Genomic DNA, 13,883 nt, shown 5'->3' on the forward strand with positions numbered 1-13,883 from the left:
TAGCATGTTTCCTCTCATTTGAGATGAGGCTTTGCTTTGTGTGTGGTTTCACAAAATATCTCTACTTTGATAAATGATCAGATCACGTGATTTGTGCCAGAGCAACATTCATTTGACTGTAAAAGAATTAATACACCTTAAGTTCACTGCAAGAGCTACTACTTTTTCAGTATTGTAATTAAATCTACTTTCGGCTTTATGGGAAGCCTCAGGGTAACAGTTTGTACTTTCATAACGCTTCCAAACAAACGGTTCAGTGTTTGGRACACAGAAGAGATCTAGGTCTGTAAGTTAATTAGACCTCACTATGGAATTTTMCATTGACATTTTTTGACAGAAAATTAAGCCTTTAGAATTTCAATTTCCTTGTGCTATAGCATGGAACATTTTTACTTCAAAATTCTGCAAAATGTTCCATAGTAATGTTAGATATGCTGCTTTTTTATTTACTGAGAAACAGCAAACCAAAACATTTAATGTTGATCAAGATGGAGCTAAATGAGAATATTCTTTAAAAAAGTAGTTATTTCCTAACAAGCAACTTAATTTTAATTTAGATGGCTTCAAGGCCTCATAGAAGTTATAAATGACTGACCCCCATTTTTCCTTCGTTCTGAGTTCTGAGGCTCTACAACATCTTTCATGATGCATCACGTCTTTGYCCTCCAGTTGAACTGCTTCATGGGAATCGCTTGATGCTGATGTAGCACTGGAAGTGTAGCTTGCCCTCGGAGCATGACACATGGGGAAGCTTGGGGAACCTGATCTACCATTCCCAGAAAGCACTGCAACAAGCGAGTTTGAAAATCCTACGACGTTTTGTCCAGGCATGATTTGCGTAGTAATGGATTTACGCAGCAGARAGGAAAGTGAAAGTTGGTGCGTGTTAGCTGAGGGGATCAGCATGCAGCCTCCTGTTCTGGTTGGGTACCATTTGGAAATCTCATAAGGTCTCAGTGATTCATTCCTAATATGAAGTGAAGATAATAGTATTGCCTTTCTTCTACTCTTTGTCTCTTTTGACTATTCCCATGGCAAGATCTTCAAACTAGAGAGAGCCTTTTATGTTCATATACAAACAGTGCAGAGTCTCATTCAGCCTCTAAACTCTAGTGCCAGAGTGATAGGGATGATTRCACAGATGGGCACAGAGTGCCTGGTGGATCCAGGGCCCAAGGCCATGAAAACAGATGAGGACAGAGACAGCCAGCTTTTCAATTCTCACTACTTCACATGCATTTTCAGTGTCAGTGCTTTTATATTCTTATGCTGGTAGGCAAAGAAGGTTTTTCCTTTCGCAATTTCTTTTGCATACAAGCTGACAGAAATAACTGAAGGATAAGCAGTTCCTTGCAATGTGTTACCTTAATGCTCAGTCTTATTAATTTGTGTTTCTGTGGAACACTATTCAGAAGTTAGGACATTATTTTGGGTAAGAGAGAGTTTCTACCTTAAAGGCCCTCTGATTTAAACAAAACAAGAAACAGATTTAGAAAGCTAGAGGAAGACACACAGGGAAGCAAAAGGACAGTCTTGATCCGTATGATTGTTGGTGGTACCGGCATATTCACTGTTTAAGAGCCATGATTTTTCTGTAGGCCTGGCAGGGAAGAAATTTTCTATGAGATATGACAAAGAACAATAAATGTATCTATTGATATTAACTGCCAACTTTTCCAGAGGGGAAGAATAGCTTGAAAGGAATTGTGAAGATTATTCTGTTGGAGTGATTGACATTTAATTAAAAAAAACAAAAACAATAGAAGTACATTTAGTTCCTCTGTGCTCTTGTGATCTCTGTAATGCTAATTTTCAGTTTTGCCACACATTCTCCTGAGTCACCGGAAGAAATTTCATCACAGGATAACTTTTATCTTTCAGTGTACTTAAAATATTGTTGGCGTTCAGACTGCATTATAAGGTCCTGTTATTCTTAGTCATTGTTTTGTTTTGCAAATATTCAAAATGCTACACCTAAAAATACAGTATAGCATTTATTTTTAGATTTTTTGAAGAAAACTCCAGAGCAACTGACCACATTCAGCAAAGAGAATCAGAAAGGAGTATGTAATTTATTATATATTATTGTAGACATCTGGACACACAGATATTCATGGGCTTAACCTCTTTGGTTACAATAGAGACAGAGGTACCTAAAGACAATTGAGGTTCCTAAGAGGCTTTGAGGATCTTGGCTTAAAAACAGATAAATAAAATCTTAATGCTGTTTTGTAAAGATTTGCACACTGATTTCTCTGCAAATGCATTATGTATTCTTTAAATTCCTTATTGTTTCCAAAGCAAGAAAGGACTGCAAATCTTAATATAGGCATACATGTTTCTGTTTGTATTTAGGAAACTATGGTGAAAGCGGAATGGAAGCTTTCAAAGACATGTCAGCCAAGGAAGGGATCTGCATTGCACACTCCTACAAGATCTACAGCAATGCTGGGGAACAGAGCTTTGACAAGCTGCTGCGAAAGCTACGGAGCCATCTGCCCAAGGCAAGAGTGGTCGCCTGCTTCTGCGAAGGCATGACTGTGAGGGGGCTGTTAATGGCTATGAGGCGCCTGGGACTTGCTGGAGAATTTTTGCTACTAGGCAGGTGAGTAATAAGGTGCAATTATAGCCGGTCTCTTTTCCAAGTGGTGCAAAATAAAAGATAGTCCAGTCAAGCATGCATAAAACACGGTCTCTCACGGTCTCTCATGGTCACTAGACCACGTCTTAGTGGCACATATACAATAGACATACATCATTCTCAAATGTACTCCAGGCAAACACAAGTCTGTTTAGCCAGTCTTAATAACAGCATTGTGTAAGGGAAGACTGACACACGAGTATTTGATTTATGTCATCCATTTTATTCACATCACTTTAAGCCACATCATGTTTTAAGAATTGATCTGACCTCTGGCTCAGGTGTCTTCAAAGAGGTCTCTTCAAAAGGAAGAGAGTGTTAACCACCRTCTTTACTTCTGGAGCAAATGGGCTGATCTGTGCCTACTGTCCTGAAGGCAATGTATAGGTGATTGTTTCTGTTGTGTGGATTATAATAATTATTTCTCTTATGCATGATAATAATGGCATTCTGTGGCTCCAGTGATTCTTTCCCTAACTACCAAGGGGAGAAAGGCAAACTCACTCAGTTGTATTTTACTCAGCAGCGAAAGACTCTGGGACAGTTTTGCAGAGAAATAGAAGATACTGATGTATATTATGAGGACCTTTGTATTTGCCACATCAGCAAATGGATCTAAGATGAAATAAGAAAAACAGAGTGTCTCACCACAAAACAGAGCCCACCAACCGTCAACTACTGTGCTTTGCTGTCATTCTGGTGTCGATAGTAGAAGGATGACCTTATGAACAGTGTGGSAACAGGAATAAAATAATGTCAGTAAAACTAGCTGCCTTGGTACGACCATCACAGAATCATGTAAGAAGTGCAGCTCTGCCCAGCTGGTTTGAAAGCCATGACATTTAGACTCTCTTTGCTGGTAGCACATCAGCCTCTGTTCACAAAGCATCCTGTGGTACACAGCTGCCCTTCCACCTCAGGCAAAGGAGGAAGGAGATAGATGACAGTAGGAGACTCTTCTTCCTTCATTATTCTTTTGTGGAAACCTGCTTTTTTCGTAGTTTGATATGTAAATTGCTTACTTATTTCTCCATCTTACAGTTACTATGGCTGATCTTCTTTTAAAATGTATTTGCTCAATAAACTTTTCTATGGATTATCTTGATCTTTTTCTTGCCTGACTTCTGAAGGGACTACAGCCCTTCAGTGAGAATTCAGTGAGATTCAGTGATTCAGTGAGAATCACCTAAGCGYAGTAAGATATCTATTTTTTATATCTTTCTATGCGAGTTAGTTGTCAGGATTGTCATTATAGTCAATGGAGAAAAACAAGACCTTCTTAGGCATTATTTGTAACAAACCTGTTTAAAGTAGCTCGGAGGAATCACATTCTAGARAGGGGCTTGCATAGAGACTTTCTAGATAACCAGCTCAGTTGGAAARGCCTACTTGCTAGCAATCAAGAGCAAAGTGCAGCAAATGCCACCTCCACTATCTTCATCTGGAACTGTTGCCAGCTGAAAGACCTGTGCTGTCTTTTTCTCTCCTAAACCTAAGAAGCTGTCACTTCATTGCAACACCTTGTAAATTCAGAAGGACCAAAATATCATTTTTCAAAAGTTACAGTTGCTCTTAGATCCTGCAGATTTCAAATCACACTTAATTTTGTATGGGATTTACTTACGCACAACAGCACTAGAATTAGCCCTCAGAGATTCTTTTATGATTAAGGACTTTAGGAACTGATGACWGTGAATAAGACTAGAGAACACAGCTTAGAGCTCTTCCAAAAASCAAGGTCTAGAGAGAACTGGCTTTTGTTCAGTGAAAAAATCTCTGTTTCTAGCTGTAAGGGGAATTGCCATGCCTAATTATAAAGAGAGGGKTTTTTTTTCAGTACTGGCTTACAGCCAGTATATTAAAAGTGATAATTTCCTTCAGAAGCCAAAATGCTAAACTTTTTTGAGTTAAAAAAAAAAAAGAAAAAAACACATTTTCAATTCTATTGRACTAATTTATGTACACCCTTGTCTGTGGCAATATTATATAGGTTATTTTTYAAAAACATAGCAAGAAATAGAAGTGCTCAGAAAGAAAGGAAYAGAGATGTGTAGGGAGACCTTTTACATCCTTTCTATTGACAGACACTGAAATTCTGAGGCAAAGGCTGAGAAGTGGTCACTCAGACATAGGTTAACCTGTCCCCAACTAGTAGCTTCTGGAGAGCAGATATAAATCAGTTGCACCAGCAACAGGTCTGTCACTCAACCACAACATTTCTATGTTGTATTTCAGCTGAGGACAGGTGGAGTACGGTATTCCCTCTATATATGTTTCTGCCCTTGGGATCTAGGATCATCCCTTCTTCTTTCAATAAGAACTGTTCAGATCTGGTATTAAAAAATAGCTACTAAGCAGACATAAAACATTCAGCTTTCTCTGCTAGGGACTTTTACTCTGCTTTTAACCACACTTACTCAGAAGTGAGAACTTGTTTCAGTTCAGCAAGACTTATGTGCGGAGTAGAGAAGGTTGTGAAATGTTATTTCTGTTCCACAGAAATGTTCATTACCTCAAAAGTATTCTCCTTTCGCTATGGGAGAATCTCTAGGCTTCTCAGGAGGAGAAAAAAAAAAAAAAAGGCACCTTGCAGAAAGGCTTCTTGACATAGGTGGGAGGTGGGATGTATTACAGTAATGTCTTTGTCCTCTGATGGCCTGAGATTCTGCAGGGATTTAAACCTGCATTTCTCAGAACCCAGAGGGTTCTCTTGGATTCAGCTGTTTGGGTCTATTTGTTATAAATGCGTAATGGTTGGTCCATAGCTAGGTTGATTTTCTGAAGCAAAACCTAAGGCACTCACCTGGAATGGACKTGACAACAGAACTAGGACAAACTTACAACCAGAATAGCTTGAAGTGAACAGTTGGTTCAAACCACTCAGAAGGGAAAAAAACTACATCTAAATAGCTAAATAAAAGATGGATCATGCAGCTAATTTCTCTTGCAAAGCTACACAGGAAAAGGATTAGGATAAGATGTATTCATGCTCTGATTCTGGAGTTGCACTGGACTGCCCATTAAACTAATATAGTACTACTAATATAGAAATAGGACATTGCCACCAGAAGGGGGACTGCCTATGGCTAAAGTGTAGAAAAAAACACACATAAAAAAATTCATCTGCTAATGGGTACTTATCTGGTCCCCCACGAATGTGTTTGGTTTTCTCTTTCTTCTGTGAAATAGAGAATTATTATTGTTATTATTTTTAATGCACAGCAAGGCCAAATTCCAAAAGCCAAACAGCAGTTCCATAGTTTTCTGCTTCCTCTAATCTTTTTTCTTCTATATCTCATTTTTTCCCCCTAAATATTTCCAACTGAAGCCTTACACAAATAATGCTAAGTTTGGAGGGTATGAATTTCATGTCACCTGTTTTATGCTCCACTAAACAGAAAACAGAGTGGCAACAAGCATACCTATCAAATAAATCTAGACACTTGTAGAACCGCATGGGGAAYAGAGGGAGGAGAAAAGATATCCTTCAATGAATACTCCACTCTTGATGTGCAGTGCAGTTCCTGAAATTGCATTGCTTGCCTGTGGCAGAGATGAAAGATGGTGAGCCATTAGTGAGTGTAGCATTCTAGAGCTTTTTGATTCATTGAAAACATTTTAAATGCTTTGCAAATATTTACCTGATGCACCTTGAAGAATTGGACTTAACCTCAAATAAAAAGGTGAGTGTGTTGATTTTAAGTGTAAAGGAAAGTACTTTTTTAACTTAACCATTATTCAACTTAATTGGGCAGCAGGATGCATCGATCAGTGCTTATTACTTCTAGCATCCACAAGTCACATGCCAGGAGATATCCTTACAGATAAAGTTGATTAGAAAATAAATAATATGCTCACAGAGCAGCATAACTGATTTTGGAACATATTTCAGAAAGAAATACAGAATATTAATCGTGTAAATAAAACAATTCGTCTTTAGTTGATTTTCAGCTGTTTCTTATTGTATTAAATAGTTGGCCCAGACAAATATTAGCCACAACTAAGCTTATGTACATCGACTACATCTGTACTAAATAAAATAGAGTTAGAGAATAGACTGCAGTACTGGATTTTTTTTTTTTTTTGACGTACTCCCTAGCATTATTTTAGCCAGTAGCAACTAACACTTCTGATGGGATCCAGACACGGTGTTGGTGACAGCACACTCAGGGATTGTTCCCACAAGGCAGTGTGGACACAGATGGTCTGTTCTGGGCTCAAAGTGTGTTAAAATATATGGATGCAGGCCTTGCCATGCCTTTTACTTCCAGACCTGAGAACTGTCCCTGCTTTGTTTTATTTAACAGTTTAAAGTAGCTATTGTATAAACCTACAGAACAAGAGACTGGATCTTTTGCAAAGGAGTTGTAATTCTATATGTGATATAGTAGGGCTTCTCCTAACTTAAGGAGAGGAGRGGAAGAGGGAAATGAGGAAGGAAAGTAGAGGTATGCTTAACCACCTGATAGCCTTCCATAAAGGCATGATTGGCTGGGTAGGTGAGGAGAGAGCGGTGGATGTTGTCTACCTTGACTTCAGCAAGGCTTTTGACACCGTCAAAAGCTAAATGATACCTCATAGTCAAGTGCAGGAAGTGCGAGTTAGATGAGTGGACTGTGAGATGGTTTGAGAATTAGCTGAAAGGCAGAGCTCAGAGAGTCGTCATCAGTGGTGTGGAGTCCAGTTTAGGGCCTGCAGCTAGTGGAGTTGCCCAGGGCTCAGTACTGGGTCCCACCCTGTTCAACTCCTGCACCTAGGGAGAAATAACCCCAGGGTCCAGTACARGCTGGAGGTTGTTGTTATCAGCTGTAAAGCAGCTCTGCGGAGAAGAATCTGGGAGTCCTGACAGACAGCAAGCTGACCATGAGCCAGCAATGTGCCCTTGTGGTCAAGAAGGCCAATAGCCTCCTRAGGTGCATTAGGAAGAGTGTTGCCAGCAGGTGGAGGCAGGTGATCCTGCCCCTCYACTCAGCCCTGSKGAGGCCTCATCTYGAGYCCTGTGTCCAGTTCTGGGCTCCCCAGGACAAGACACACATGGAGCTCCTGGAGAGAGTCCAGTGGAGGGCTATGAAGATGATCAGAGGGCTGGAGCAYCTGCCCTACGAGGAACGGCTGCGAGAGCTGGGCCTCTTCAGCSTGGGGAAGAGAAGCCTGAGRGGGGATCTGATCAATGTGTACAAGTACCTGAAGGGAGGGTGTCAAGAGGGTGAGGCTGAACTCCTTTCAGTGGCGCAAGTGACAGGACAAGAGGCAACGGGCACAAACTGAACCACAGGAAGTTCTGCTTGAATATGAGAAAGAACTTTCCTCTGAGAGTGACGGAGCACTGGAACATGTTGCCCAGAGAGGTTGTGGAGTCTCCTTCTCTGGAGATCTTCAATACCTGCCTGAATTGATCCTGTCTAACATGCTCTAGGTGACCCTGCTTGAGCGCGGTCATGCTACATGACCACCAGAGRTCCCTTCCAACCTCAACCATTCTGTGATTTTGTGATGCTCTATATAAAAATTACTCAAGGTCTCCGGCTTCAAAATGACATTCTAAATGCAAAGCTGAATTACTGAGACTTGCTTTTCTCTTTATGTTGTAAATTCCAGTTTGTGTATCATGTATCATATAAAACTGGTAGTAACTACCAGAAAAAAAGAGAAATTATTTTTTCTTATGAAAAGAGAAATTAATTAAGTTGATCTTGAGTTTCTTTTGTATWAAAAGACAAAATGGGACACATACAGTCAAAAAATCCAGCACAGATGGAAATTATTCCTTGAACTCTGATGTTGATTCTCATTTTCAATCTTCCAATTGGAAAAATTTGGCCAAAATTCAGAGTTATTCTGMAAATGGCATTTAGATATTTATTCAATAAAGGGCTTCTATAGATGTTACTATAACAGGTCTTAGTTACAGCATCTGAAGCAGAGGGATGGGATATGCAGAATTAAAGACCATTCCACAGAATTTCCATTCCTTGAAGACTGCACTCCTTGAAGTGCAGTCAGGATCTGACAACTTCTTCCATAAAGGTCCTTGAAAAGTCTAAGGATCATGYCGTGCATTTTCAGAACTCACTAGATTGTGTGGTATGTAAGAGTCTGACTAGGCTGTGTGCGAGGGTGGGGAAACCCTCCAGAACATGCTGTGATTGGCAGAGGGTGTCCAGCTGAAGGTGGGTAATGGGAGGAACACCTCTTCTAGCAGTGTGATGATCACAGGCAAATGAAGTTGCTCCTGCAAGAGCGTAGAAGGCAGCTCAGGAAACGCTTAGTGTTGAGCAGCGTGGTGGTAGCGAGAACGAGTCAAGTATTAGGAAATTGTACTCAGAATCTGTGCCCATTCTTCTCAAAACAACACAAGTATTCTCTAACCTTCACAAATTGCTTCCCAAGTCCTGAATCTCTGCTAATAAAAAATAGCTATTTAGCTCCTGTGGAGAGAGATTGGAGGAAATTATTACCAATTCTGAGGCTCTCAGATGTTGCAGCAAAAAGGGTTAAGTAGAAGGAGAGTAATAGGAATGAAGATAAGAAAGAAAAACAAAATGTGGACGACTATTTGTTCCAGAAAGTAGTGTGACAGATAGGAAACTCAGCAATGTATGAATAAAATCTGATCGGATACCAAAAAAAGGCTGCTCTTGCTGAAGGGAAATTAAAGYAAGATACATGAGCAGAGAGAAATGATTTTCTTTCAATAATTTAAGGAGAGATCTTTAGTAATACTTACAAAAGTGCCTGTTAGATGAAGAAAGATCTCACCACAGAGGACGTAATAATTTCCCTCCTGAAAGGTTGGTGCATGTGAATGCTGTAGCTTACATGCCTTTTTCTGTGTTTGTATCAAGTCCAACTGTTGCGAAATTTCTATGAAATGAATAAGGATATGAAATTCTGCAGAACTGAAATATATTCTAATTTCATTTTTGGTTATTTCTGCTGCTTCAGGGAAAGGAGTCTGCTCTTTTTTTGTTGAATCCACACTGGATMGGAGACTGCTACAGCCTCACCTGAATGTTGTTGCGTCTGACACAACTTTCTGCAGCCCACTCATTTATATCTGAGTTCTCTTGTTCAGATATCAATGTGTAGCCCAAGAAGGCACCTATCATATTATACCTTGTAATTAAATGCACTGTAATTAGCAGCATAAGTCAGAATCTTAACTGCCACCTAAAAGATAATGAACTTAAAGTAAAATGAAGGTTTGCTTTTCCAGAGTTGCAAAGAAGACTGGGGAAGTGAAAAGCTGTCTCCCCTCCTGTATCCAAATGGTATCCTTAGTCAGAGGTAAAGCAGGGTTGGTGCATATCCAGACTAGTGGGTAAAGAATGACTCGGCTCTGATGCAGTCATGTTTTATCAGGCAGCCTTGTAGCTCAGAGGCCAAGTTTACCAATAGCCTCTCCCAACTGTGTCATTCTGCAGAAGGGAGCAGCAGAGCTGGCCGAGGCCATTTGCACAGAAAGGAGTATTCACTGAGACGCAGCTACTCCAGCCTGGGAATGATATGTAGTATGTTAGAAATGATATGATCAGTAGAAATTCTTTATTTATTTGGTATGAACCACAAAAGACTAATGTAACTAAGGACCCTCACAAACTAATGCTTGGAGGATTTCAAATTGAAACAGTCAACCCTAATTTCTTGTCTCCTCCTTTTATTGTTCTTTTGTGTCTGTCTTACTTTAATAAATACTGCATCATACAATTCAATTTCACAATCATGGTTATGGAAGGAGGCAGACAGGAGGGAGAATACGCTAACCAAGTTCGGAGGAATGTCTTCATTACATGCTTACAGAAATCTCCACTGGGGATTTCACACAGTTTCAAGGAAATATCAGGGAATGTGTGTGCACCCGTTAGCAAGTGAGCATACTTTTTACTTACATCAGTAGGAGATATGCATGTTTCTGAGAGGAACTGCAGGTCATATACATCTGAAAACATAACATAAGCATATAAACATGGCTGTCCTCTGTCAGATCAAAGGTAAACCTAACCAATGTATTACATCTGGAAATGGCTAACAGTAGCAGTATGGAGAAAATTGAGAACAAACAAACATGGAGCAAAGTTCTTCCAGCGCATTCCTAAATCTTCCATTGATCTACAGTTCAGGAAACTCCCAAATCAAAGGTGATGGCTTTGTAAGGAAAATCCTTGTGAACCGTAGCACAATGAGCAAAGAGGAAGAAGTATGGTCAAGGGTAGGTCAGGGATGCAGAACTGCGGCCTAGGAGATATGAGTTTTAGTTCTAATACTGTCACTATCACTGTTAGTGACTTTGCAGGCTCATCACATTTCTATTGCTTCACACTCCTTCTGTAAGTTTGTCTTTTATGACTACATTAGGCAGCGAGCAACTCAGGGCAAATTATCTTTTACTGTGGATCTGTGTTGAACTTTTGACAACACAGCTCCAAGTTCTTCTGATCGTTTGAGTACTATCATAAAGCAACACTACAGCAATGAGCTCAGTAGTCAGTCTTGCTCAACAAGAAATGGATAGTTAGTTGGTGCTGATAATGAATATACCCTTCTGTAATGACATGACAAGTCAGATATCACAAGACAAAAGCATGTCCAGTTAAATGACTAACTTCCTGAAGGATCTGATCTTCTTATTTAGGACTGACATTAACATCTAAGAGAAGGTGACTTTCATTGCATAGGATTGTAGGACTGCTCCACAGGATTGTAGAAAATAGTGCTTGCTGGAGCCTTAGGATGTCATTGAAGTGTTTCACTTCTGCAATGCAGGCTCATTTCTACCTAATTCATGCACGATGGATGGTTGTTTGCAGTCCTTCCAAGACAAGGATTTCACAGCTTCCTCAAGTAATTAATTCCTGTGCTTAGTTATTCCGTATACTTTTCTTAATGTTCAACTTTTTTTTTATTGCTTTTTGAGTCCATWACTTCTTGTCCCTGTGGACAAAGGTAGCAGTTAATTCCCTGCCCTTCTGAGTCTATCATTTATATATTTGAGGACTTAATCCTCAGTCTGCTCTTGACAACTTTCAGTATAAAAAGAAAATACRTTTTACACTTTGGAATAACACAAGATATCTATTCTCCCAGTAGATATGAAATATGGAGGAAAAGGGCAGAAGAAAACACAAAGAATCTTTTTTTTTTTTTTAAATTTTCATTGTCAAAAGACAAACCTAGGAGGTGACCTACATAGTTGAAAAAATAAACAGTGAGGCAGTCTCAAAGACATCTCCACATTACCAACAGACACATACGTTCAGTCCTGCAGGAGATAAAGTCAATGGAATTCTTGGGAAATTGTGCCCATTTATAGATGCATCTCTACTCTCCCATAAGATATATATGCTTATGATCTTACCCTTGCCTTTAAGGTTCTGTATTTTCTTAAGATTCAGGAAGACTAAAAGTAGTTCACTTAAGAATATTCTCTTCAAATTCATCTTCTAAGAGTGATAGGCAATGCTCATTGAGAATTTTCTGAGTTGAGCCCATTTTGAAGATGAAAGAGACTTAAGGCAAGAAACTAAAAATATTCCTGGAACAATGAAAATATTTTCTTTTTAAACTTGAGAAAAATGAGATACTTTCTTCTTAAAAGCAAGAACTCAAGAGATGAAAAGAAATTCAGTGCTTAAATGCCAGCATTCCACCATTATTGTGTAGGCTACACGATAAAACATAGCTATTTAAAACATTAAAAATAAGACTGAATGCATGATTCGGTATATATTCCTAGAAAGATTTAGAGTTATTCTGAGCAGGATGAAAGCTAGCTTTGTCCTTGAAATTTTCTKATCTTTAGGAGAACAGCTATAGACTTCTGGTTAAAGAGGTAAAGTAAACCTACAGTGCTTTCAATTTAATGATTGCCTCATGTTTTTTTTGAAAAAAAAAAAAGGTGTATTTCTGTTCCTTTATAATGACCATAATGAGAAATAAAAGAGAGACTAGTTGGAAGACACTGATAAGAGGTTAAGATCTGTTTCCTTTTCACTAYGTTTCTCTATATTGTGTGAATGTGTTATTTTTCATGGCTTATTAATTTTTTGTCCGTTTGTTTTATGATGTAGCTCTTTATCCACACCAACTTAGAGTTCACACCTAGGAACTGTGAACACACAAACCATCCACATGTGTGTAGATAAAGAAGGRGTATTTATGAGAGCAGAAGACAAAGGGATTTGTATCTCCATGTTAGCACCACGTGATACAGCACGTCTCTTCCAGATCAAGTGTCCAGGAAAAAGTCGTTTCTCCCAGCAAATCTGCCCATCAATTCTGTCTGTCTCTACCYTTCTTTCTGTCTTCCTTAGAAATTCTTTGAGTAGGTAAACAAGAGAAAAGCATGTGGCAGATAATGGAAAGGAAGTAAGAGACTGTTAGAACAGTATTTACTTACTTGTTTTAGCTTTATAGCTTTTGTTATGTGTTCCTTTTTTTTAATCTGGAAAAGGAATGCAGGAATTGGAAAGACAAAGAGTGACTTTCTCTAATTCTGCTTTTGAGGTGATTTAGGAGTACCTAAAACACTGCAAAGATCTGAATGTACAAACATTACCCATGCAGAAAAGATTTATACTGAGGAACCCATCCCACTAACACTGCTGAACGACTATGGAAAGATCTTAGTAAAAGTAATGAAAACTTCTGGTCTGTAGAATTGTGGTGTACTTCCTTTTTCTGTCACTGTATTAAAATGACAAAGTACCACACAGAGCAAACACGTTTCCACCCCACTATGGCTGAATTGACGGTTTCTAGTGAAGCTGTTGAGTCTCCAGAGGTTAAGGCTGAAGACGGCTGATAACGTGGCTGAAATGCCCAAACTCTCTAAACCTCATTCTGGTAGAATTTGACTTACTACAGTCTTGAAAAGACATTATAAATCTTGGCAAGAMGATACTGCTTTCAGGAAGAGAGGATAAAAAAGCTATGCCCTATTTCAAGGAATAAGGCCCAAGCTGAATTCTGTTGAATTTTATCCTGTTAATTAGAAACCCAGTAATAACAGATGGGTAAAATGAACAATATTTTAATTAGGAAGGCAAAGATAATAAGTAAAATCTATATTTACTATGGGGCCATATCCTTCAACCTTTACTCGTGTTACATAGTATCAGTGAAGGAAGTAGGGACTAGCTGAACCGTTATGAGTGAGTGATCTCTGCTCTGGGAAATGTATAGCTGTAAAACATGATGATTTAATACATTTTAATCAGTATGCTGTTAAATATTCTTTGTCTCT

General features: G+C 39.0%; 1 protein-coding gene across 3 annotated transcripts in view; it reads left to right on the plus strand.

The window, feature by feature from the left end:
- Positions 1–13,883, plus strand: part of GRM5 (glutamate metabotropic receptor 5) — a 263,845-nt gene that overhangs the window by 115,471 nt on the left and 134,491 nt on the right. For all 3 annotated transcript variants that reach the window (XM_085304375.1, XM_085304376.1, XM_085304377.1), the window contains exon 2: positions 2,356–2,605. In XM_085304375.1, coding sequence (XP_085160501.1) covers positions 2,356–2,605 — 250 coding nt within the window. The remainder of the gene's footprint in view (positions 1–2,355; positions 2,606–13,883) is intronic.

The sequence above is a fragment of the Rhea americana genome, unplaced genomic scaffold, assembly GCF_003343005.1.
Source record: "Rhea americana isolate MKP2758 unplaced genomic scaffold, rheAme1 scaffold_208, whole genome shotgun sequence".
Classification (NCBI taxonomy): Eukaryota; Metazoa; Chordata; class Aves; order Rheiformes; family Rheidae; genus Rhea; species Rhea americana.